We start from the raw sequence: 24,692 nt of genomic DNA, 5'->3' as shown, positions 1-24,692 counted from the left end.
TATGTCCAGTCTAGTCTGTTTGTTATTTTATGTTCATGCACAAAGCAGCCTCGTACTCAACCTCCCCCCATAATTATCTCCCATTAACTCTCGGTCAGTGTGGGCAGTCTCATTAGGTGCAGGATCCCTCCTCTTCAGAGAAAATCTAAACTGCTTCACACCCGAAACGATCCTTCTCACTTTCTTCATACTTAAAAAAAGAAACAAGGTCGCGCCCAAAGATCCCCTGAGAGAGTTCAAGTGTTACTGTGTGTTGGTCTTTCTGGTTGTTGTGGAGAAGTTGTGACACAGGGGCTATTAGATGATGCTTTTATTGATGCTGACAAATGGATGTCTGCAGCTGTGGCTGTTACATGCATAGTGCAAATTGCCCGATGATGACATTACAGTATGAAATGCTCTGTGACTTCACATTTCTTGAATTCAAAGCGTAAATTGTTGTATAACAAATATTTGTTCTAAGTGCGGTGTGAAATTTACTCAATATAACTGAAACAATAATTCATGACCATTTAAAAAGTAACAACTTGTCTGATTGAGTCAAGTATTATCAACAAATTGCTTAAACTGGATCAAATGCAGTCATCTTTAAGTTAGGAGTAATCTTTTAGATTTTTTAAAAGTCAAAAATTTTCCAAAATCTTGCATCAGTTTAACACCCTTCAGACGGATACATTCATGAATGCAGTGTTAAATTTTCACCTTGAGTCAAAATGTCTCAAAATATCCAAATCAGTCAATCATCATTAGATTTGTCTCCAAAATGCAATTGGTTGTGCAACAGTGAAACAGAAACACAGGATAAAACAAAAAGCTCATCAACACATCGTATAAGCAGTATATATACGCTAAAACAAAGCAAAAATATTAAGGTTGAAAGTTTATTCTTGACCTTGGAAACAGCAGTTTATAGGACAATCACAGCTAAATGTCAATGTTGTGCCTTTTTGAGCTTTCATTTCTTTACATGATGTAGATGTTGAAATTTCCAGGTTTTGATTTGATTGACGATTCAATTTTTTGATGTGATATGAATGAAAGCTCAACAACAGTTACTAAACGGACCTTAAGATGAGACTGTCTTGTCCATAGCTGTTTCCAGGGTCAAGAATGAACTACATCTCAACGTTTAAACCAACATGGTTGAGAAGTGTTTTTAAAAAGGTTATATACAATTCCATGCCAAATGGGGAAACCTCATCTACTTATAAAGCTCATTTGATTTGACTGAAAGCCCCAGAAGTGCCACTAATGGACCTTGAGATGAGATTGTTTTGTCAAATGTAAAAACATGCTAAATTATTATGGAGAGCCAAAGTATCAAACAAACAATAAAACGCGATGAAATAATCCCGTAATCAAACAGAAAAATTTATATTTGTGTTTATTCATAAGTGGTGAAATAACTTAATGAGTTTTTTTTTTATTTTAACTCACCTCATTAATATCAGTTTTCATTTAATTTTGCCTCTGCTTTCTGATTTTGAAATGTGTAAATGTGGAAAAGTAGCCTATAAAATAAAAAAGTATTAAAGTTTAGATGCTGAACAGATATGTGTGTGCTCATGTCACCTTTTCCTCCAAGAATTTCACTGAAATATGGCAGAGGGTATATCCTGCTCTTCTGTGAGAACAAACGCCCTATTTTATGAAGAAACCCCACAGGTGTTTCCTGGACTGCCCTGTGATAACACACCTCCCCGGTGTAAACGTGTGTAATCTCTACATTTCCAGTCACAAAAACGTCTGCACCTCCAAACTGCGGTTATTTTTAGCATTTTTCATCCAGTAATAGCCCCACGTGAGCGTTGCTGTCGTTGTCGTTTATATTTAGAACGGACGCTCCCCCGGCTCTTGCGTCAATGGAATCCCGTGCGTGCGTCACACGGAAGGACGTCTGTTCAGGACACGATGCTGATTGGCTCGCGTACCAGAACGTTCCACCGCCCCGTTTGCCATTTATGGGCATGGGCCCGCCTTTTGTCGACACGTCAAAAATAAAACAAGAGTGTATGGAGCCACCAGCGTTGCTTTGACCCAGTGTGTGTGTGAGAGTGTGTTTGAATGAGTGTGTGTGCTGACAGCAGCCGGCAGAGCTAACATTCATCTGTTTCACTGGTTTGGAATAAATGAAAAGCTTCAAATTCCGGATATTTACATGAACCAGGTGAGTGAAAGTGGACAGTTTGTTTATCTATTCAGGGGAGTCACATTAATTCTAATGTTAGATGTTTCTCTAGATGCATTCCTTTATGTTTTTTTTTTAATAACTACTATAATTTAAGCTTATAGGACAAGACTGACTGGACTGCTAGGTCATCATTTGAACATTTACTGCCTTATGCTCAAATTAATTTGATAGTTTGGTGGGAAATTGCGAAGTTTAATACAACAGCCCTGCAATAAATCCTACCTTCATGAAGTTCCCTTTTGTTGGAACTGTTTTAGAACGGTGTTGATTTAACTAGACTACCTGATAGAACTGGAGGGTGGACAAAATATTACTAGGAACACCATACCAGCAGAACAAACTCTAAACTGACCATAAAGTTGAATCAACACCTCTGACTGAAGATTAGTTTTACTTGGGTGTACCTGATAAAACTGCCATTTTAATTATTATAGAAACATGCATTCTTGTTTTCTGATAAACAGTTGAGAAAACAGAGTATATAGTTAGGTGTACCTGATAAAACTGGCAACTGAGTGCAATTTAATTATTATAAAAACATGCATTCTTGTTTTCTGATAAATAGTTGTGAAAACTGAGTATATTTTGTTATTAGAAGGCAAATGTCCCAGAGTGTAACTGATTAAGTGACCCCTGCTAGTAATAATAATACTGCTGTTGCAACTGTACCATGAATACTTCGCTGAAAATCTGTCTTGTGCAGGTTTTAGCAGCTTTCTGGTCTACATTCTCAAGTAAACAGTTTAGAGCTCGTGTCTGTATGTTTTCACCTTGATGACTTTCATGATTTTGCTATATATATTAATTATATTTATAGGATGTATAAAACGTACTGGGAACGTCTGTAGAGTGACCTCCCCATAAGTGACTGTAAGTTTAGAAAAATAGTTCAAATAATTCTACAATTTGATTTCAGTTTGAACAGTTTCCAAAGAGTGATCAGGTGTTCTCGTGGGATGTGAAGCACATTTTGTTCTAAAAAACCCATATAGTGAGGAAGTTAGCACTTGTGGATACACGCCCATTCACCCAACCATGCACACACATGCGCGCACGCACACACACACACACACACACACACACACACACACACACACACACACACACACACACACGCGCGCGCGCACACACACACACACACACACGCACGCATGCGCACACACACACACACACACAGGCTTTGCCACCTTTCCCATTTCACCTGGCACACCGCCCACTCTGAAATACAATCTGCACTCCTTGTACAGTCCCTGTGAAAGAGGGTTGCCCTCCACTGAAGGAGGTTTTCAGAGCATTAACAGCCAGTAACACAATATCTGACAGTGTGTGATTGCTCCACTGGACCACCCTCTGCATTTTCTAAGGAGGACTGATACGCCCTGAAGCTAGAGAAATGGCATGTAGGGGAAACGAGACAAAGTGCGTTCAGGGTGTTAATGTAGGCTACTGTTTGGATGTGTCTAGAGGGAGCATTAAAATGCAGAACTAAATGATTTAAACAATGTCTAATTTATTACCCATTTAAACAGTCTCAAGCTCATCAGCTTCAGTTATCCCGTTTTATCTCAATTGTGTTGCAAACAATTGTTCACAGTGCATTTACATACATAGAAATAGATTTCATCATGCATATTTAGTATATATAAATGTAAACAGTATTTATCTTACATAGACAAACACTGAAGTTTATTTTCCTCCGTAGTAACGTTTGCTGTCCTCTGTCCCAGCGATGCCCTGTGTACAAACCCAGTATGCATCCCTGCCCCATGACACCTTCTTCAACTCTGAGTTCGTGAATACTGACTTCAGTGCCAAACTGGTGATGGACATCAGTGGCCAAAAAGACCAGCTGTCTACGTCTTCGTTGCCCAGCATCAATACCTTGGTGGGGAATGGCTATGTGGGGGAGTTTGATGCTTATTCCTGCAAGATTACCACCTCTCCTCCCACCTCCACAGTCTCATTCAACCACGCCACAATAGCTGAAAGCTCCGGCCCCCAGATGCAGAACCAGACCTTCAAGCTGGACGATCTCCAGGTGTATGGTTGTTACCCAGGCTCCTTTGCTCTCAGCTGCCTCGATGAAACACTGTCGTCATGTGGCTCAGACTACTATGGCAGCCCAGTTTATGCTGCTGCTTCTCCTCCAACACCAGGCTTTCAGACCCAGTCTGCTCCTGTCTGGGATTCCCCTTTCAGCCCCTATCCCTCAGCTCCCCCCTCCTCTGTGGCTGATAAGGCTGCCATGGCTCAGCAGCTCTCCTTTTTTACCTTCAGCCCTGCACCGGAGCAGCACTCCCCACTGGGGCATCATCAGGATGCTCAGTCAGGCCAGGAGGACCCTTTCTTTTTGTCTCACCAGCAGCATGTTTCTCCACTTCATTGTCCCCCCATGTCACTGGAGCAAGGACCTCTGGAAAGCCCCAGGGTAGTGGAGGCGGCCATGATGTCTCCTAAAAGCCACAACCCAGGATCTAGTGAGGGCCGCTGTGCAGTTTGTGGCGACAATGCATCCTGTCAGCACTATGGAGTCCGCACCTGTGAGGGCTGCAAAGGTTTCTTCAAGGTAAACAGATGAACAACATTTTGGAGGTTTATTCTACTGTACAGTAGAGTAAATATTCATCACTCATTATTATTCTGTGTAGAACAAACTTTCAATCATCTTTTCCTTATCACAGCTATACTGGGATCAAAGTGTATGTTTTCCATTAAGTAAAGATATGTTTAAGGAAGTTTAGAAATAGTGCCACCTTTGCATAATTGGTGTCAGAAAACACTGACATGCTTATTTTTCAACTGTAAAATGTGTTGTAGAGTTCATATCTCTAAAAATTCTCTAAAAAGCAAGTTTAGGGTATCTTTATTTAAAAATGTTACTTACCTGTGTCTGTGTAAAAAAAAGGAATATGTCCCTGTGTATATTAGGACTTTTTGAGATCTCAAATGTTGACATTGGTGTCAGCCTCAAAAGAACCGGAACAGCCGGACCAAACTTTAGAGTTATTCAGATTAGATGCTGTAAATGCAAGTTTTTTGAACATGCCAATAGTAAGGGGAAAAAAATCATGATTCTGTCGCTGCATTTCTATCATTTACAATATTATATGTGCACAGTAATACAATCTCATAGTAATTGTAATTTTTCCCTGTTTGACAGCGAACTGTACAGAAAAATGCAAAGTATGTGTGCCTTGCCAATAAAGACTGTCCAGTGGACAAGAGGAGGAGAAACCGCTGCCAGTTCTGCCGTTTCCAGAAATGTCTTGCTGTGGGAATGGTCAAAGAAGGTAATGCAATGTCAGACTGTCTTAAAGCTTTCAGTGACTAATGAATGATGAGGAGAAAGTGGGGTTTGTAATGACAGTCTCGTGAAACCAAAGCTAGGTATGACAGACATATGCAACCAGAGCTTTACAGTGCCAGCTGCAGAAAAAGCGAAACTGAAGCTGATACAGCAGTTGTTTTTTAAAGTGTGGGGTCCTGCGACGGCCATGTGAGTGTCACAAATATGTGCTTTAAGGGATCCTCTCTTCTTTTTTGTCCCTCTCTTAGTTGTTCGCAAAGATAACCTCAAGGGTCGCCGGGGTCGTCTGCCATCTAAACCCAAGACTGTGGCCGAGGCTTCGTCCACGACCCCCAGTGAAAACATCATATCCACTCTTGTCAGGGCACACTTAGAATCAAACCCAACCATTGGAAAGCTGGATTACTCCAAGGTAAATGTCCACACTTGCAGCCTGTCCAGAGCTCCTTTGTACTGATCAGACTGGTTACATGAGGTAGAATAAAAATAAAGACAGGTAACGGAAAATCTTTTCAGTTGCATTGATCCTTCCTTCCTGTCCCTCAGTACCAGGAGACAGTGGACAACCTGAAAGAAAAGGAGGATGCTGGCGACATCCAGCAGTTTTATGATCTGCTCACCGGTGCCTTGGATGTGATCAGAAACTGGGCTGAAACCATCCCAGGATTCACTGATTTCTGCACAGAGGACCAGGAACTGCTCCTTGAATCTGCCTTTGTTGAGCTCTTCATCCTCCGTCTTGCATACAGGTTGGCTTCTTTTACCTCAAAACCCGCCTGTGTTAACTGTTATTTCACCAGCCTTTTAGATGCTATGTTGTACTAATGGCTTCAACCTGCACAGATCAAATCCAGAGAAGAGTAAGTTAATCTTCTGCAATGGCGTGGTCCTCCACCGACTGCAGTGCGTTCGCAGTTTTGGTGACTGGATCGACTCCATCATGGATTTCTCCCAGAGCCTTCACCGCATGAACTTAGACGTCTCCTTGTTTGCCTGCCTTGCAGCTCTTGTCATCATCACAGGTGAGGGCCTTTGTTTGCTTTTCATTTTTGTGAATCTCACTTTCAATTTTAGATTCAGCCTGTGTTTCTTATGAGAACATCTTTCGCACCTAGATCGCCATGGCCTCAAAGAGCCCAGACGGGTCGAGGACTTTCAGAATCGTCTCATCACTTCTTTAAGGGAACACGTCAGCGGAAACGGATCCGAACCGAGCAGGACCCAGCCCAACTATCTCTCTCGTCTTCTGGGTAAGCTCCCTGAACTGAGGACTCTGTGCACACAAGGCCTGCAGCGTATCTTCTACCTGAAACTGGAGGACCTGGTCCCTCCTCCACCAATTGTGGAGAAAATCTTCCTGGATACTCTGCCTTTCTGAAAAAGCACATGAGCACAAATGTGTTATTTATCAAAATGATAGACACACAGGAGGTGGAAAGCGCCTAATGTGAGATTTTATCTCCTGGTGAACCTCCTTTTATCACACTGACCTGAGTGCTGACAGATGTCTGACATTGTTCAAGAGACCATTATTTTTCTAACATTAACTTTTAAATTGATGATGGTGCCTGTTTGAGTGCTACATAAAGATTTATTTCACGTCCATGAAACATGGACAGAACTGACATGGTATAAACAGTTCAGGACAGTTTATATATATATTTTCGTGTGCATGTGAAAAATGACTTTATTGCTGTGCTGGCTGTGTGAATGTTGCTATGCAGCTTAAAAGACATGGGTATTTGGATAGATGCAATGCAGCGTCACATACTCCGAAACACACTAATTTCTTAAAAAGCATGTTTTTGAAATTGCTTTTTGAGCCTACCAAGAAACTGAGGAAGGAGATTATTTAGTAGAAATAAAAACAGACAGAATCACATGTCCTGTTTGTTAAAAAGAACTGAGGAGTTCTACTTTTCAAAAGGGAAAAATGTACTGATTTCTTTGTGTCACAAAAGATAGTTTTAGTCATAATCTTGCTCCTGTGGAAGGTCTCGGACCAAAGTTTACTCTTACTTTGATACTACCAGTTGCAAACCTTATTGCCTTAAACTAAACAAAATGTTCAGTCATAACTCTTGTGCTGCCATTTTGCAAAACCTTGTAAAGGCTGATGCTGGCAAAGCTACTGTCGAACCACATGTCCCTGTAATAACGTACTTCTTGGGCTTTTGAGAAAAAGAATGAATTTATTGAATGAAAATGCAAAGTGCCTTTTACAAAGCCTCAGTCCCTGAACCACATTAAGTGACACTAAGTGAATTTTCATTCCAAACATCACATACAGTGAGCCCCATTTGTTAAAGACACGAAAAAATATGTCCCATCAGAATTAATATTGAACTAATCACTGATGAATGTCCTTTCAGGTCTGTGCCAGCTTTTGATATGAAGTGCCTGAGTGTCAGTACAGTTTGACAAAGAGCATACAATACTTGAATGCACACTTCACGCAGTTACACTGGAAGGGCATCAAGTGATGACAGGTGGTTTAGGAGCTACAAGAACGAAATCCTGCTCACATGTTCCTGAGGCAGTGAAAGCTGTAAACTTCAGTAGAACCACCAAGCTTGAGATTAAAGTATGTCAGAACACATTTCAGAGTGTTAAATCCACAATTAGAGTAAACCATTATTTTAATGCATTGAAAAACCCTGCACTGCTAGAAAATGCAAGAGCAGACACAGATATTTTATGTATGTCATCAACTGGTTTCTTGTGTTTGGCTATTTCATGCAGATACTTCACCCTTCATATGTTTTGAACCTCAACTCTGTGTGTTTGTAAAAGTTCCTCCTGCTGTCTTCCACATTTTTCTGAATCATGCAGTTTTTTTTTATATGTTGGATTTTTTTTTTAAATTTTCATCTCAAAACGAACTAAAGAAATACAGTATCTTAAGAAATCACAGTGAAATGTGATGAGAAGATGAGCAGCTACGAGCACTTCAAACAGTGTTCAAACAGTATGAAGAATATTTCATTTCTCCTACTGTATGAGTTTTGTTTGAGACGTGTGTTGACTTTGAAAATACTGCCAGGGCTTTTGTAAAATGGTGCAAAAGTATTCAGAGACAGAGAATATTTGATAATAAATGTTTTTTAAAAATACGCCTCCGGCTGCCTTCATTTAAATGTCTGGAAATGGAGTGATATATTTCCTGTGAGTCATGTGTCCTGTCTTGCATCATAGTCTCTACACTGTCTCTTCAGATATATTGGTAGTTTCGTCTGGTTTCAGGTGTGAAAGATGAATGTTAAATTTTTCCATATGTCTGAGTTTAATTTCTTTGTGACATATTTTCAGTTTTCATTCTAGCTTTGCCATTATTTTCAGTTTTATTAAATTAACATGAAATGATATGCAACGAAATATGAATTCATCTGTAAATATTTCAAACGTCATAGGTTGTATATTTTGTATAATTCTATCATAGGAAGCAATTACTTTGTCCCTTTATACTTTATGACTTCCCTATCCTCTCGGTAGCACTCATCCCCAAAACCTTACCTACATTTTCCCACTGAAGATGTATATCTAAAAACAAGTCAAGAAGATTCTGTTCCTTTATTATTGTGCAAAAGGTCGTCTCTTTGAGTACTGTTTCTTTAAGACTGTTGTTAATTATCGCACATGTGAATTCCCACACTGCCGCGGTCCTTGAATGCACCGCAGACGTGTCGGTAGATCCGGAGAAAACAACTTAGTGACTCCGCAGTGTGCGTCTAAAAGCAGTGAGTTTTATTCTTATGCCACATGTGTACCCTTTGTTAATACTTTTATACATTCATAAGTCAAGTAATGACATGCCAGTCGTTTTTGGTCAGTGGCATTCGTGATGTTATAAGGAATTAGCCACTAATTAGCGGCAGGTAGTTAGCTGCCAATGAGAAGTTTATGCTAGCTCACTGCGTGGCTAAGCACTGTTGTTTGCATTGGCATTTTGCCTCTTGGTTTGATCCGTTGATTGATCACTGTGATTTAAGTTATAAGTAATATTGAGCTGTATTTAAGTTACTCTGATTAGATACACATATTTGGCTCAGTATATATTTCATGTGATTTTATACTTCATTTCGAATTGTATTGTGTTACTGTGTTTGTATTACAGAAACCACACTCATACGCATGTAATCACTCATGAAAGTTATATAAAAGGTCAAACTTTATTCCTGGACTCCGTTCCTCAGTCTCCACCTACCTGCTCATGTGTCCTGACCGACACACTGAAGTGTTTGCTGCCACCTAAGATCCACACCCAGTACAGTCTACACAACAATTATTATTATTATGATTATGATTATTATTATTATTATTAGTAGTAGTAGTAGTATTTATTTTCTGAAAAGGCTAAATGATTTCCTAAAAATGCAGGGAAATGTAGTTTTTAGCAAAAGTTACTCAAACAAGAGTAAATCTGTTGCAAGTATTTTCACCTGTGGATTGGTTGCACTTGTGAACCTTTATGGCTGCAGGACAGTGGATGACCAGTGCAAAATAAACTGCAGTGCTTTTGTTCATCGTAATGAAGAAACATGTCACAGGGCGGCTTGTGATGGTGTTTTAGCTACGTTAGGATTCCCAGTCATTGTGCCCAGGGGAATCCTAATGACTTTGGTGATCCCCTGACTTTTGCTCCAGTGCCACAGTGAGGTTTACCTTTGTGTGTGTGTGTTTTTGTTTGGTTGTTTAGTGTCTCAACAACTCTTGGATGGATTGCCATGAAACAGACATTCATGTTCCTCTCAGGATGAGCTGCCATCACCAGGTCAAACCTTTTATATGTCCAATGCTTCTGTTTATGGCCAAATGTGAATTTCCCTTAGGGGGATGAATAAAGTATCTATCTACCTACCTAACAAATCTGTAAATAATATGAGTACGTTCACATTTTGCACAAACTGTAAATAATATGTGTACATTCACCACAGCCATATCTTTATATATGTTGCAAGATTCATATGAACATCTACCACATGTAAATTCTGATCCCTTGTGCCCTCTAATTTATATTATATTTATATTTTGACTGTACTTTCTTTCTTTCTTTCTTTCTTTCTTTTTTCGAGCACCACACAGAGCCTAAAACAAAAATGCCTGTAATCTAATGACGTTCCCATCAGCCAGATATGTACTTTCTGTTTTGTGCTAATTAATGTTAGAATGCTAACATGCTAAACTAAGACGATTAACATGACAAACATTATACCTGCAAAACACTAGCATTATCATTGCGAGCATGCTGATGTTAGCATTTAGCTCAAAGCACCACTGGGCTCAAAAACAGTCTGATGTAAAATAAGCTATAACAGGGTTTGGCTACATAGCCAAAACTTGTTAATAAGATCCAGTCATTGTTGGTTTTCTTAGAATAAAACTATGGAATATCACCAGATTTGTCCTGTAAGGATAGTCTAGAAATTGTCTTACCAGTCAGTCGATACAGAGCAGGAAACAAAGCTTATCTTTATTTACACAGGACCTACTGTGCTGCTGCTTGTTACATATTAATGATGTGATGAAAAGTGACCAAAAGTAGTCCTTCATCTCCTTTTCACTGGGTCTGTGTTGTTTTGTCACACATGGCGTTAACGTTGGCAACATCTCTGACAAGGAGAAGATGACACCGTCCCAACTCTCAGCCACAGTAGACTGCAGCACCGACTGCATTCAGCGACTCGACACCCGATCCTACTGTACACCACGTACCGGTCATCTGGATATTGGTGTTGGCAGACAGAGTGGAAAAAAAGGGACAAGGGGAGAAAAGAGGAGCTTGCATTGAGGTGTTCATTATGTTACAAAATTGCAAGCATGCTGCCCAAGTCAGATGTAATGGGAACAGCAGAGGAGTACAGTTGCATAAGGAGGATTTGGATGAATGCAGCAGCTCAGAGAGTTCCTTTGGTTGTACCTAGAGCTGTTTTTTTATCGGGCCGCCGAACTGTCTACTGTGCTAATCCTTTTTGACTTCCAGTGTGACTTTTCATTCTATATGGTCACGTATCCTTGACAGGTCAGACATGTTTCCCATTCAAATCAGCCAAACCTAAACTCATGAGACATCCCCTGTAAATAAACAGACAGGTACATAACAAATATTACGTAGATGACTCCACACGGAGCACAAAGGGTCACTGAATGGTTTGTATGCCAATAATATGAATCACATGGCCTGAACAGTCACCAGGTCTAAACCTGCCTGAACACCTATGGGAGACTTTGAACCACCATGTTAGTCCAGCTCAGTATCTTTGCAATTATGTCCATATTTGACAATTCTGCACCTCACTGTTTATGTCCAGTGCCAACGCTCTGTGCCAATGCAGAGAGTAGTGTGCCCCTTAGGTAGTCTGGTGGAAAGTAAGGGTGTGGAAGTCAGAGTGGTGAATGGGCATTTACCATGTCTGACTTCTACGCCAAAGACTGGAGTTCATGTCCCATCACAGAGCTCATATTCATGTTTACCTTTTTTTTTTCCATGACCATGATCCTTCCTTAACCTTAACCTTAAAATAAATTGGTGGCCTAACCGTAACCATACCTTAAACATACTTTAAGGTTAATTTCAACAATCCTTTCCTAATCTTTACTGTGTAGAATATATGCCAGAAATTGTAGAAAGTGCACATTTTAAAGACATTGGGATTGCATGTAAACCAACAGCATTATCGCTGAATATGTAATCCAGTAATCCCTGTTTGCAGAATTGTCAAATATTGATGTTGCTGCCTGGCTATAGGGTTGGTGATACAGTGCCCTCCACCATCATCATCCAAACACATCTTTTAGAGGAATGTTGTATATCAAGGATCACCAAAATGGCTCTAGAGGAGTGTGTGGCTAAAAACCTAAGACATTGTGCTGTTTTTTTCTGTACTTGTCACCCTTCTGTATCTCATGTTTGAACTTGAACTCTTTTTCCAAAAGTGGAAAGTCACCATCTGGAGCCGCCATTGGCCCCTGAACTTTTGACCAGCACCCTGACATGCAACACTCAGCATTCAGGAACAAAGTGTAGCCTTACACCCTGAACGCTCGAGACATTATGTTCTGACCAGTAATTTGTGGTTCACTTGTCATCGTGATTTGTTGCACGTTTTACACTTTGCTTCTGCACCTTCTCTTACTATTCAGCAAATTTTTGAGAACATAGGAAATGTTTAGTACAGCAAGAATTTCTCTTGTAACTCAGTACACTTGATCAAGAACTGTTTTTATGTACAATTTTGAGGTTCTTGGACTCTACTTGAGTATTTTACGTTACTTAAAACTTGAATTCATAACCACCAAACCAATGATGTGTTCTCAAAGTATGATATGTTTTCATAAATGAAATTACCCAACAGTACATAAAGTAGTTAAAAGCTTACAGCCATGCTAGCAGGTCTTTGAGACTGTTCTTGAGAACAGCGGTGCATTGAGCGAAATGCAAATGTCAGAATGCTAACATGCTGATATTTAGCAGGCACCATATTCACCATCTTAGCTCCGTGTGTTAGCAATATACTTGGTTTGTTCACCAAAATTTCATGGTAATTTTTCCAATACTTGTTGTTGTTGGTATTTCAGTCCATACCAAAGTGGTGGACAGACCAACCACCTGTCATTACCATCTGTAGAGCTGCTGGCAAAGCTAAAAATAATCCAGTAAAATATTATACTGTATAGTAATACACTTTTACAAGTAAGTACTTTTCCTTTTGATATATTACATGTATTTTGCTGTTAATACTACCCTAGTTTTATTCAAGAAAAACTTTATGCTCTATTTATAACTGCTAATATTTGAATGTGCAAACAGGAATAAATGAACACATTAAAAAACTTTCCTTCTTTTTCTATAGCATATATTTTCAGCAATCAAGTCATGTGTAACAGGAAAACTTTGCATAGTTGTCTGTCACAAAGACGTGTGTGTGTGTGTGAGAGAGAGAGAGAGCAAGAGCAGCCGATTGCTGGAGAGGATTGTTCCAGCGGGAGGAAAGCTAATAGGTTTGTTTGTGAGGATGCTGCACCTGTCGTTTATTGATGGACTGAGCTGTAAATAACTTTGTGAAGCTGTTTAATGCTCTATGGGGGCTTCTGTTTCTTTCTCCACTCTCCAATCGCTTCTATACGTTGTTATGCACACACACCTACACACCGGTGCTCACACTCTTCTGCAGATATTCATCTTATTTATGTTCTAGAGCGTCTCAGCACAGTGCAGAATCCGGCAGCATGCTTCAGATAAAGACAAAACTGAATGTGTCTAAGAGCAGCTGGCACAGTATTTGAAGGTGGAAACGATGAACACAGAGTCTAGTGTTCATCCAAACGCACATTCATTTGTAAACGTACTGTATATTTGTGCAACAGTGCTAGTATGTGTGTGGGTGTGTTGTTGAGTGTGGAAAACCCTCTATGAGTGTATTTATAGCAGGCCATTGTTGAGCCCATAGAAACCTCTGTAATTGGATCCGGTCTCGCTCACTAAGAGAGAGTCTGGTGATAAATGAGTTGGCAGACGTCATTGATCATGCCATCCCTGTGATAACTGTATGCCCCACATCACCGTCTTGAGCTCTTAGTCCTCTTAGTCTCTGCAGGCTTAAATTTGTAAGTGAATGGTGAGCCTGCTGAACATTTAATGGCTGTCACTGTTGTCTCCTTGGATATTAACTTAAACTTTGCACTTGAACGACTGATATCATATTTCAAAGCTTAAAATGATTATTATTCTGTTTTTATTTTAGCAGTGAGGTTGGAAGAAAGACTGATGATCACAGTTTGGCTTTTTGCCTAAAAGAGTTTGAATCACCCAAAAAGAAAAAACCTACACATTTTGTTGTGTTTTGTACACAATATGTCAAAAGAACAAAAGTCTCTCTTTTATGGTGTGTGTGGCCTTGAGTGTCTATCTCATTAGGGAATACAATGCACTACTATTGGCTGTACTGAGAACATGTTTAATGAATTTACATTGCGCCTGATTATTGTAATGCTGAGTGTCATCTGTTCAATTTAGCAAAAGAAAAACAAATTTGGTTGGATACAAGAAAAAGAGATAGACACCATAAAAAAGAGACATTGTTATAAATCTGCTTCTTTAAAAGCTGATTGCTGTAATACGATGTGAAGATGCTGCCTGAAAAGCACAGTTAGTACTAAAAAGTGATATGATATCCTGGATGTGTGTGTGTGTGTGTGTGTGTGTGTGTGTGTGTGTGTGTGTGTGTGTGTGTGTGTGTGTGTGTGTGTGTGTGTGTCTCACTATGTTGGAAACTTCTCTCTGCTCAGCCGGAGAATATGAGAATGTTACAATTATAAAACAAGATTGACAGGATGGATAGTGTTGCACTGGCAGATGACAGCTCCTGGCTGCATGCCCGGAAGTTATTTACAGCAAAGCCCACACACACACACACACACACACACACACACACACACACACACACACACACACACACACACACACAGTTTGCATAGCTATCCTGGTTAGGACATTGCACTGACTTTCATTCATTGTGGACAGCTTAACCCTAACCCTACACTTCACAATAACCAAATCTTTCTGAATCCGTAACTTAACCTAAATTCACTTCACACCTTAACTAGGACCTCAGAAATGACATTTTGCCCCATTAGGACTGGGGTTTGGTCCCTATGAGGACTACTGGTCCCAACAAGGTTGGTGTTTATACTGGAGAGGTGATAAAAAGGTACACGCACACACACACACAGACCCCCCAACACAGGGATCAAGTACTAAGGGATGGCACTAGAGGAAGGTGTCTGGTGGGCAGGGTGTGGTGTGGTGTGGTGTGGTGTGGTGTGGTGTGTGTGTGTGTGTGTGTGTGTGTGTGTGTGTGTGTGTGTGTGTGTGTGTGTGTGTGTGGAGGGAGGGGTTCAAGGTCAGTGCAAGCACATAGTGCAAACCAGCAAACACTCTAGCACAGATGGGTGGTATAAGGTACAGAGTATACATAAATAACTACATCAATCAACAATTAACACTCTGACTGTTAAAAGTGGATGTAGATGAAGACTCTTTAGCTGATAACTGTGTACTATATTTGCACCAGATTTAGAGTCATTGTGATCCGTAACCTTTTGTGAACAGTTTTGAACACTTGCATTACATTAAGAGCCTCGGAAGTGATAAAACATCACACATGTCCTTGGACACACGAGACGCTGTTAAAAATAGAAATGAACAAACAGACGTTCACACAGTGTAAAGATAGAATCTGAAGCTTCTTGACTTTTGTTCAGTGTCTTATCTATTCCCAGTGTTGGTGTCAAATTATTTTGGCCAGAAAACTGCTGTTGGTGTATCCTGTCTTTGCCATTGTCTTGACCTTTTGTTTGCCCCACTTTCTGATCAGTTTACTTCACTAACTGAAAAGTTTTTCCTGCCTTGACCGTAAGTGTACAAAGTTCTCTGGACAATGACTAATAAAGCTAGTAACTATACTATTTTGAAAAACAGCTAGCCTGGCTGTGTCCCAAGTTTAAAAAAATCTGCAGCACCTCCGTATTTTACTATTTATTATAGTATATTTTGTTTGTTTAATCCTTAAACAACAGCCAATGTAGAAAGGACAAATTGTGGTTTTATATTGGTGACTTCCAGGAGTCTCGTTGACCAGGTTTCTCAAAATAGTGAACGATTCCTTTAATCTCCCAATCAGGCCACATGGATTTACCTCAAATGGCATATAGCAACACACTGCAGATATATAATCAGTCTAGCTCTGACTTATAAGGTCAGCAAACATACAATGTGTTTAACAACACAACAAAATAAAGTTAATATAGCATTAAGCCATACATGGTAACAGCTGTTTTATCAGCCAAAAAGAAGGCCGCAACAAAAATGGATCCTCTTGGGATGAGAACTGACATGACAAAGACATGACTCTCGCAGTATCAGAGAGATGATAAGAAGTCTGCCCGCGCCCTTACACAGAATTACATAACCAGTCTGAAGCGGAGAGAGCTGGCACCCTTCTAAGATCACAAGGTGGTGGCTGTGAACTCAGCTGTCAGGGGTTGACACTGAGGGAAAAAACTGCTGCTCCTCCTAAGTGGATGGATAAATGAGTATCAGCCACATTCAGTGCTAAATTCCAACAAACACACACACTCATAGACTTGTTTCACTGTCCCTGTGGCATACGTTCATTGACACAATGCATTCCTTAGCTCCTTACCCTAACCTTCACCATCACAACTAACCCTGACCTTCACCCTAACCTAATTCTAATAATAAAACCAAGTCTTAGCCCTCAAAAAGCAGTCTCTACTCGTGGAGACCTCAATTTTTGTCCCCACCAAACAAACACAGAAGAAAGTGGAGCATTTACTGGCTAAAGATCCCTCACAGGCTGGTGGAGAACAAAACAGAGCTAAAGTAGTCTTCAAGTGGGACACACACATTTTCAAATGAATGCTTCATATGCATGTGTAAATAAGCCACTGTTTGCGAACATGTCTGGTCTTTCCAGTCACGGCTGCCCCACCTGTCATAAAAAGAAAATTTAGAACTACATTGATTAATATAGGCCAAAGTACTCTAAAGGCATCAAGCAGCAACTGAAGACAATGGGGTTGTACCATCTATATTTTTACAGGGACTTTTGGAGTTTTATGGACCTGAGGGGAATTTATATTAAGCATCTGAAACATATACATGGACTTTACAGGCAGGTTCCAGTATTTGTGACTCAGCATATGTAAAACCGAGAACCATTAAGCCACTTTTTTTTCCCCCAAAAAGATTTTTTTTTCGGGAAATAAAATGTAAAGAAAATGTAACTGTAGTTAACTTTAAAAATAAAACATCCATGTTCCAATATTTATATTAAACTTTTCAGTGTCTGGTCATACTTGTCTGAAAGGTGTAGGGTTGTTTTGAGGGTTGTATGTCTAATCTCTCAGTGTTGGTGTTAAAACCAAAAGCTGAAGTGATACTAGCTTGGTAGCCTTTCACGAGACCAATTTTCAACCTAAAAGTCTCCCTAAACAATTCACATCTCCACGAAAAAAGTCGTCACTTTTATTTTGAAGGCCACCTTGTTGCACAGGAAGTGTTATTTTGGCAGGGTTTACCTGGATTACCTGGGTAAACTCGTTTTCTTTTTGTTGTTTTTTTGGGGTCGAGATAGGGACGTCATCATCTTACAATGCGGATTCGTCCAGTCCGGTTAGGAGGAGGTTTCACCCACATAAACACCTGTGTCAGAATCTGTGCACGCACTTCCTGCTGGGAATGATCTATCGGTTTTAGTGTGAGTAAACTTTATTTTTATATACGATTCACAATATGCAGATACCCTCACATGATCTCTGTGGTGGTGGTGTCTCACAGCTGTAAAAGAAACAGTAAACCAAACGAATTCCGCTTAAATTGAGCAATAAACGACTTAAAGTGTGACTCTTCGTTTCCACATTACAGATCAGCTGTGAATCATGTTAAGGTCGAAAACAGGCTAAAGCGAAGCAGATTCGCTGACTGTTGTTCGATCATATATTAACAAACAAATAAACTAAGTGAATAAGTAATGTAACACACAAAGGAAAAAAGTCAGGAAACAGGAAAAGAAATGAGGGCAGGAGGACTCATTAAACTGAAGAGACATTTCCATACAGGCCACTTTATAAAATATCAGTGGAGAGGAAGCTGCTTGCCAAGCAGATCTCTTGTGGCAGAGATTATCCAAGTTTTGATCCGCATCCTCTCTGGAGACATGGAAGAATTTCTGTGTGAGACAAGAATAAGAAACAATACAAACACAGTGTTTTGGACACAGTCAACTCAGTTAGTTTGGACATGCTTGATTTTCTGGTCAGCCTGTTAACACTGAGAGAAACTTGTGTCAGGATTGACAGTAACAGTGATACACTCTGATGACTCACTCTAGGACACATGACATACTTGTGGTAAGCATTGTTGGAAAGCAACTAATTGCATTTAGTTAAGTATTGGGCTTAAATATAATCTAACCATAGATACCGAAGTACTTTACCTAAGTATTTCCATTGTATGCTTTAGTCTTATACTTAACTACATTTACCGAACAGTTGTAACTATAGTTGCAGCTGTTAGGTAAATTTGTTGGTTACTTTACAGATCAACACTGGCACAAAACACATAATAATCTTTTGAAATATGATGCATTGTTACAGGTTAAACTACCCAACAGCATGAACTAGCTTTACTAGCTGCCACAGTAAATGCTCCATCAGTAGCAATCAATGCAATATTATAAAACATTATAATATATAATTTTCTAATATCAATAAAGTACTGCATAATGAGTACTTTATTGATATTAAACTTAGATTTTGTTCATAATATTTAAAATACTTAAGTTAATTTTTGAATGTAGGACATTTACTTGTGTTTTCTCAGTTGCTACTTTTACCTAAGTACCTCTTCCCCCTTCTGATGGTGAAGCCTTAGATGCATTCATTAGATAAATTATACTGTTCAATTAAATGCATTCTATACTTGTGAAATACCAAGTAACATGGTGCAGCTGCAGCAAGCCATTCACTAACACACAGAGAGCCTTGCTGTCTTTAACATTGTGCCCATTCAGAATGCAGTGGTACTTTGGAGTAATAATAATTAAAAATTAAAGCTGCAAGCAGCGATGACGGGCCCTCGCACCCCTTGCGACCCGCGGGAGTCGCAGCCGGCGCAGCCAAGAGTACCAGAGTCCTCCTATGTCCTCTCCTCTTCTCCCCAGTACACGTCATAGTACAAACAGGTTATTTCCTGTTACCAGCAGGGGGCGCCACGAGTAAGGCGGGAGTTTGACATATGGAGGCGTTCAGGGCAGAGCCCTCATCATGCTCATGAAGTTTGACGATGTTTGGATAAAGTATGTGGATGTGAGAGCCATTCAAAATGTCATGGCAAATTCACCAAACGCCATCGAACTTTGGCGAGCCACAGAGGCCACGCCCTTTAACTTAGAGAAAAGTCTCTTATAACTTTTGATCATCATGGTCTTGAGGTGAGGTCCACCAGATATGAAGTTGATCGGGTGAAATCCCTAGCACGAGTTCATCCGCATACCAGTGGTGGAAAGCAGTGAAATTTGGCCGCCAAAAACAAAATGGTCGACTTCCTGCTGGGTTGAGGTCATGGTGTCAAGAGACTTTTTTGTGCGTCTGGAAGTGTTCTTTATGTGTACCGATTTTCATCTTCATACTCCAAAAAAACCCATATGGAGAGGGGTATTTTAAATTTTCAAGGGGGCGCAGTTGAGCCACTTTGCCCCGCCCAATTACAAAAACCCCATCAGAGTCTAGGACCAGCCCCCAAGAACGTGTGTATGAATTTTTATGATCATAGGAGGTGGTTAAGGTCATTACAAATCCAAACGTAATTTCACGGCGAGGGATCGTCAGTTGCCGCGCCGCCACACAGATGCCATTGCACCCAGCTTCACGGCCTTTATAATGTAGCTTCACCAAGTAGTTGGGAAGGTTGTAGAGCAGAAACCAAGCCGATGGTGTCAACTATTAAGGAGCAGTACACTTCAGAGTAAAAATAGGTCATTTCCTGTTACCAGCAGGGGACGCCACGAGTAAGGCGGGAGTTTGACATATGGAGGCGTTCAGGGCAGAGCCCTCATGACGCTCATAAAGTTTGAAGATGTTTGGATAAAGTATGTGGACGTGAGAGCCATTCAAAATGTCATGGAAAATTCACCAAACGCCATCAAACTTTGGCGGGCCACAGAGGCCACGCCCTTTAACTTAGAGAAAACTCTGTGATAACTTTTGATCATCATGGTCTTGAGGTGAGGTCCACCAAATATGAAGTGGATCAGGTGAAATCCCTAGCACGAGTCAAGAGACTTTTTGGTGTGTCTCGGTATGATCAACATGTGTACCAATTTTCATGCACCTATGACAAACTAAGCCCAATGGGAGGGGGGTTTTGAAAATTTCAAGGGGGCGCTGCAGAGCCATTTGGCCCCCCCCATTTAAAACGACCACAAAATATCAAATTTTTCACCAGACCTGATGAGTGTGCAAAATTTCAGGCGTTTTAGAGCATGGGAAGGGGTTGAAAAATGCAGTTGTTTGGGAGGAATAATAATAATAATAATAATAATAATAATAAACATTAGAAAAACAATAGGGCCTTCGCACCACTCGGTGCTCGGGCCCTAAATACCTGCCCAGCATTATTGCTTCACATCCTCTGCAAGTTGCAGAGCCAACCAAACAACTTTTATATTAAAAACATATTATGGCTCTTTCCTCTTTTGTGTTGATGCTTGTAAATGCTCTACACTCTGTCACGTAACGGTCTAACTGAGAGACAGTGAGGTTCCTTTTTATACCAAAGGGGGTTTCACTTCTGTTTTTTATAGAGCTACTTCCTTATGTCTAACAGTTCTCAGTTCAATGAATGTTTCATTAGTAAAGAAGAATGTCCATATTCTCAACAGGCAAGAAAAAGACCAAGAAGGGCTGTCTTAACTGTGTTCGGTAAATCCTCATCTGAAGGAATGAATTTCACAGTCACACATTTGTTGTATTCTTTGCTCCGAAAATGGGCTTTAAGTCTGGATTTAAATGCTGTGTCTGATTCCTTTACAATAACAGGAAGCCTGTTTGAGACGGAGGAGGCTCGACAGGAGAAATCTCTGAATTTTGTAAAGAATGACAAGGAGTCCTGAATACTTGGAGCAGAGCATGCAGACAGGCTTACCAAGGGTAAGTAGATCACTATTGATGTTCAAGATGCAGTGTGATAAAAATAGGAATTGATAGTCGTCTTACTCTGCCATAGTTGGATATGTTTTGATTTTGTTTTTAAAAAGACCAAGGTCAGGGCATCCTGGTGGTGTAGTGCTTTAGGATGCAGGACATCTCATTTGTATAAAAATCTAATCACTGAGAGGGTACAGCCTCACAGAGCTGCTAACATGGCTGTACACACTTTGTTTTGTTCCTAATTTATCAACCTTGTGTATATATATGTTAACTGTATTTTTAAAAAGGGTATTGTGCAGCCCAGTGCAATCTCCTCTGTGCTATTTACTAGCTGCAGATCCCTGAACTGATGCTGAGATGGAGGACGCGTACAATGAACTATACCAGCAGTTTCTCCGCCTGAGGTCACTTTGCATGAGACAGGCTGCTCTGTTGCATCAACTCACAGCAGCCCTGCAGAAACAACAAGGTCCATACAAAACCTAATTCTAATCCTCATAAACATGTGTCTGTCACCATTCATGAAGCACAACTCTCTCTCTGCAGGTGCCACTGTTCCTAATGGAGATTTGAGTGAAATGATGTCCATCCCTGTCCAGTGTAGCCAAGAAATCCCTGAATATTTCCATGAAAAGCCTCAACCGTTAACAGTCGCAGCACACCGCCCTGAAGCACAGTGTGGTGTCTCCACACACCTGTCCAGAAATGATGGGACTTTCTCTGATCTCCTCACTGAAGATATGTCCAAGCTCTGCATGGATTTGCCTCTTCAGAGAAAGGAGGATGGGAAGTTGGAGCAGAAGGCCGCATCCCCGCTAACGCTGGACCCCTTGAGATGGCAAGGAGCGTTTTCCACTGACTCCAAAAATCCGGATCATCCTTGCAGTGACAGGACTCCATACACATTGAGGGTAGGTGTCTTCAGTAGACAAAAACCACACCTGTGGCTATGGGTTCTCCAAAGCGTCCTTGGATTTTTCCATGTTCTTCCTCACAAACTTCCTGTCTTGTCCTCTATGTTAATGTCAGATGCCTGCATCAGACAGCCCCACCCTGCTGGCTGACTTTCTGAGCCCGTCTGGTGGGTTGCTGATGTCAGACGTGGCGCTGCAGTCTCACGTTTGCGACTTCTGCCAGGCGGTTTTCCCTGGAGACACAACCACCAGAGGAGAGTTCCTACGACATCTCCATACCCATATTACCTAGACGGAGCTGATCCTGATTCTCCTTCCAGCATTTGAGTTATGTGTTCATATGATATGCTGTGGTGGAGCAGGTAAAACTGATCTCTGGAAACAACACTGAAATGGATCTGGTCTTAATATGTTTAGTTGTGCAGATGCTGATGCTGGAATCATTTCTGAGACGTAAATTGAAGGGTGGAAATAGACGTCCTGTGCTTCCACTGTATGCACTAGTATGGAAACATAGCATTATTAAAGGCTTAGTTCACACAAATTTACAAAATTCTCTCACATCTTCAGAACTAGTATTTAGCCAGTATCTAGTATTTAGTTTTATTTTTCCAGGTTTTGACTGGAATACGAATTGAATTTTGTTGGTGTTACTCACAAAATTGAAATACTACAATAAATCTGACATAATCTGACAATATCTCATTTTTTTGAATAAGTGGTTACTCTGTTAATCTGGACACCCTACAGACTTTGCTGTGCACCATTTCTGAGACTACTTCTTCTGTATGAATTAATTTCAAGCTAAGCCAATTCAGACCTTACACCAAAGCTGTATGACTAGATACCAGTAGAATTTTTTTAAAGCTACTTCATTTAGTAAAGGTGGCTCACAGAATGAAAGCCTATGATAGCATTAATTATTTTCCATGCAGTCCTTGCTCTATTATAATTTCAATTTGCAACAACTATGCATCTCCTGAGATCTTAATAAATCATAATCCATCCTTCATTCAAAGGCATTGTGCAAATCCTCTGCAGTGTTTATTTGTGCTGTTGATTAATTAATAAGAGGGAATAATGGAATAATGCCAGTTATGAACGGTGAGATAATTTCTTTTATTTTTATTTCGTTTATTATCATAAGTAACTTCTTGAAAGAATTTTCTTCATCCTGTCTCATTTTGTTGGTGTTGCATCCTGTTATAAAATGTTTGATATGAGTTCAGTTGTAACCAAACAGTGGATATTGCACCTTTATTTATTTACTTTATTTACTGTAACTTTTTTTTTTAAATTCAGATTTGAATCAATATTTTAATTCTTAGTGGTGATTTTGTTTGTGGGGGTTTGGCTGATCTCTGTCTTTTCACTATGAATAATTACTTATCCCATCTGCTTTAATTATGGCAGCCTTTGAATGATCTTTTCAAACTCAGATTAAATACAAACGTTAATTAATTTAATCAGAATCACTGTATTGAGAGAAACTTGTCTTTATCTGCTTTTTAAATTTTGCTTGAACAAAAGACTTTGCAGACACTCGTAGCTTTGTTAAACATCCAAATAAACATTGCCTACATTTGTATTCTTATTGTGTATATAATGCAGAGTCTGCAAAATATTTCAATAATTGTATTTTTTTTATGCAGATAATTAGACTTCCTAATTCCATGGTCAATATATTGCTTTTTAAATGTTGGCAGTCGATCACTGAACCAATCAGCTGTCTGCACAGCTCTCTGGTAATGAAGACAGAGCCTGGTCTAAGAATAGACTTGAAAGATTTAACTCCCTAATTAGTGGTGCTGACAGATGATTGATGATGGCGCCTTCCTTCATTTGCTGCCACACTGACTCTTGCTCTCATAATCACAGTGGAGAAAACCAACTCGGATGTAATTGCTGTTGTATAATCACCAAGCTCAAGGCCACTTTTTATATAAACGTCACTATGAACATCTCATCAGGTTTCTTTTGATTTTTGTCCAGTGGTGGAGGACGTGTAATTCAGTAACACACCTGAGAGTCTACGGTCATACTTTGAGCTCAGCGCTAATATCAGCATGCTAACGTGCTCACAGGGACAATACTAGCATGTTGATGTTTAGTAGGTACAATGTTTGCCATTTTAGTTTGGCGTGTTATCATTTGTTAATTAACAATAAATACAAAGTACAGCTGTGGCTGAATGTCGTTAGCTCGGCAAACGTTTGGTCACAAATGATCTTCTGGGGACCATGAATGTGTGTAGAAAATTTCCATTTGAATAGTTGTCAGGATATTTGAAAGGAAAAAAGAAAAAATCAACCAGATGGTGCTTCTAGAGGAAGGGTCAGGGGATCACCTAAGTCAGGAGGATTCATCCTATGGGGACCATAAAAGTCTGCACACCGTTTCATGGCAATCCATTACATCCTTGTTATTATTGATATTTCCATCTGGCATGATGTGGTAAGCATTGCTTTCTCTAGAACCATGGCTCATGGTAGCAATGCTTTATTTTAACCTTTAACATTCACACACATTGTATGCCAGCCTTTATGATTCT

The 24,692-nt window shown here is 40.1% G+C and overlaps 2 protein-coding genes across 7 annotated transcripts; both read left to right on the top strand.

Moving 5' to 3' along the window:
• The first annotated feature begins 2,037 nt into the window (after positions 1–2,037).
• On the top strand, positions 2,038–13,321 carry LOC121178849 (probable nuclear hormone receptor HR38). 3 transcript variants are annotated; one of them, XR_005893829.1, is made up of 8 exons: positions 2,050–2,167; positions 3,894–4,757; positions 5,352–5,481; positions 5,747–5,910; positions 6,045–6,247; positions 6,342–6,520; positions 6,614–9,235; positions 10,195–13,321. XR_005893829.1 is itself a non-coding variant. In XM_041033247.1 (7 exons), exons 2-7 carry the CDS (start codon positions 3,921–3,923, stop codon positions 6,874–6,876), a joined length of 1,776 nt encoding a protein of 591 aa, XP_040889181.1. In that variant the 5' UTR covers positions 2,038–2,167; positions 3,919–3,920; the 3' UTR covers positions 6,877–9,203. The 3 variants fall into 3 exon arrangements, 2 of the variants coding, with proteins under 2 accessions (XP_040889181.1, XP_040889183.1); XM_041033247.1 differs by lacking the exon at positions 10,195–13,321 and having other exon boundaries at positions 2,038–2,167; positions 3,919–4,757; positions 6,614–9,203; XM_041033249.1 differs by lacking the exon at positions 10,195–13,321 and having other exon boundaries at positions 6,614–9,704.
• Positions 13,322–17,434: 4,113 nt separating this feature from the next.
• On the top strand, positions 17,435–24,107 carry zgc:113184 (uncharacterized protein LOC553745 homolog). 4 transcript variants are annotated; one of them, XM_041033252.1, is made up of 6 exons: positions 17,435–17,776; positions 20,960–20,999; positions 21,117–21,227; positions 21,559–21,696; positions 21,774–22,138; positions 22,257–24,107. In XM_041033252.1, the coding sequence occupies exons 4-6, from the start codon at positions 21,585–21,587 to the stop codon at positions 22,431–22,433; spliced, it is 654 nt and encodes a 217-aa protein (XP_040889186.1). In that variant the 5' UTR covers positions 17,435–17,776; positions 20,960–20,999; positions 21,117–21,227; positions 21,559–21,584; the 3' UTR covers positions 22,434–24,107. The 4 variants fall into 4 exon arrangements, with proteins under 4 accessions (XP_040889186.1, XP_040889185.1, XP_040889187.1 ...); XM_041033251.1 differs by lacking the exon at positions 20,960–20,999; XM_041033253.1 differs by lacking the exon at positions 17,435–17,776 and having other exon boundaries at positions 20,764–20,999; positions 21,565–21,696.
• The last annotated feature ends 585 nt before the right edge of the window (positions 24,108–24,692 follow it).

This window comes from Toxotes jaculatrix, chromosome 3 (genome assembly GCF_017976425.1).
Source record: "Toxotes jaculatrix isolate fToxJac2 chromosome 3, fToxJac2.pri, whole genome shotgun sequence".
Classification (NCBI taxonomy): Eukaryota; Metazoa; Chordata; class Actinopteri; family Toxotidae; genus Toxotes; species Toxotes jaculatrix.
This window is presented reverse-complemented; position numbering and strand designations above follow the sequence as displayed.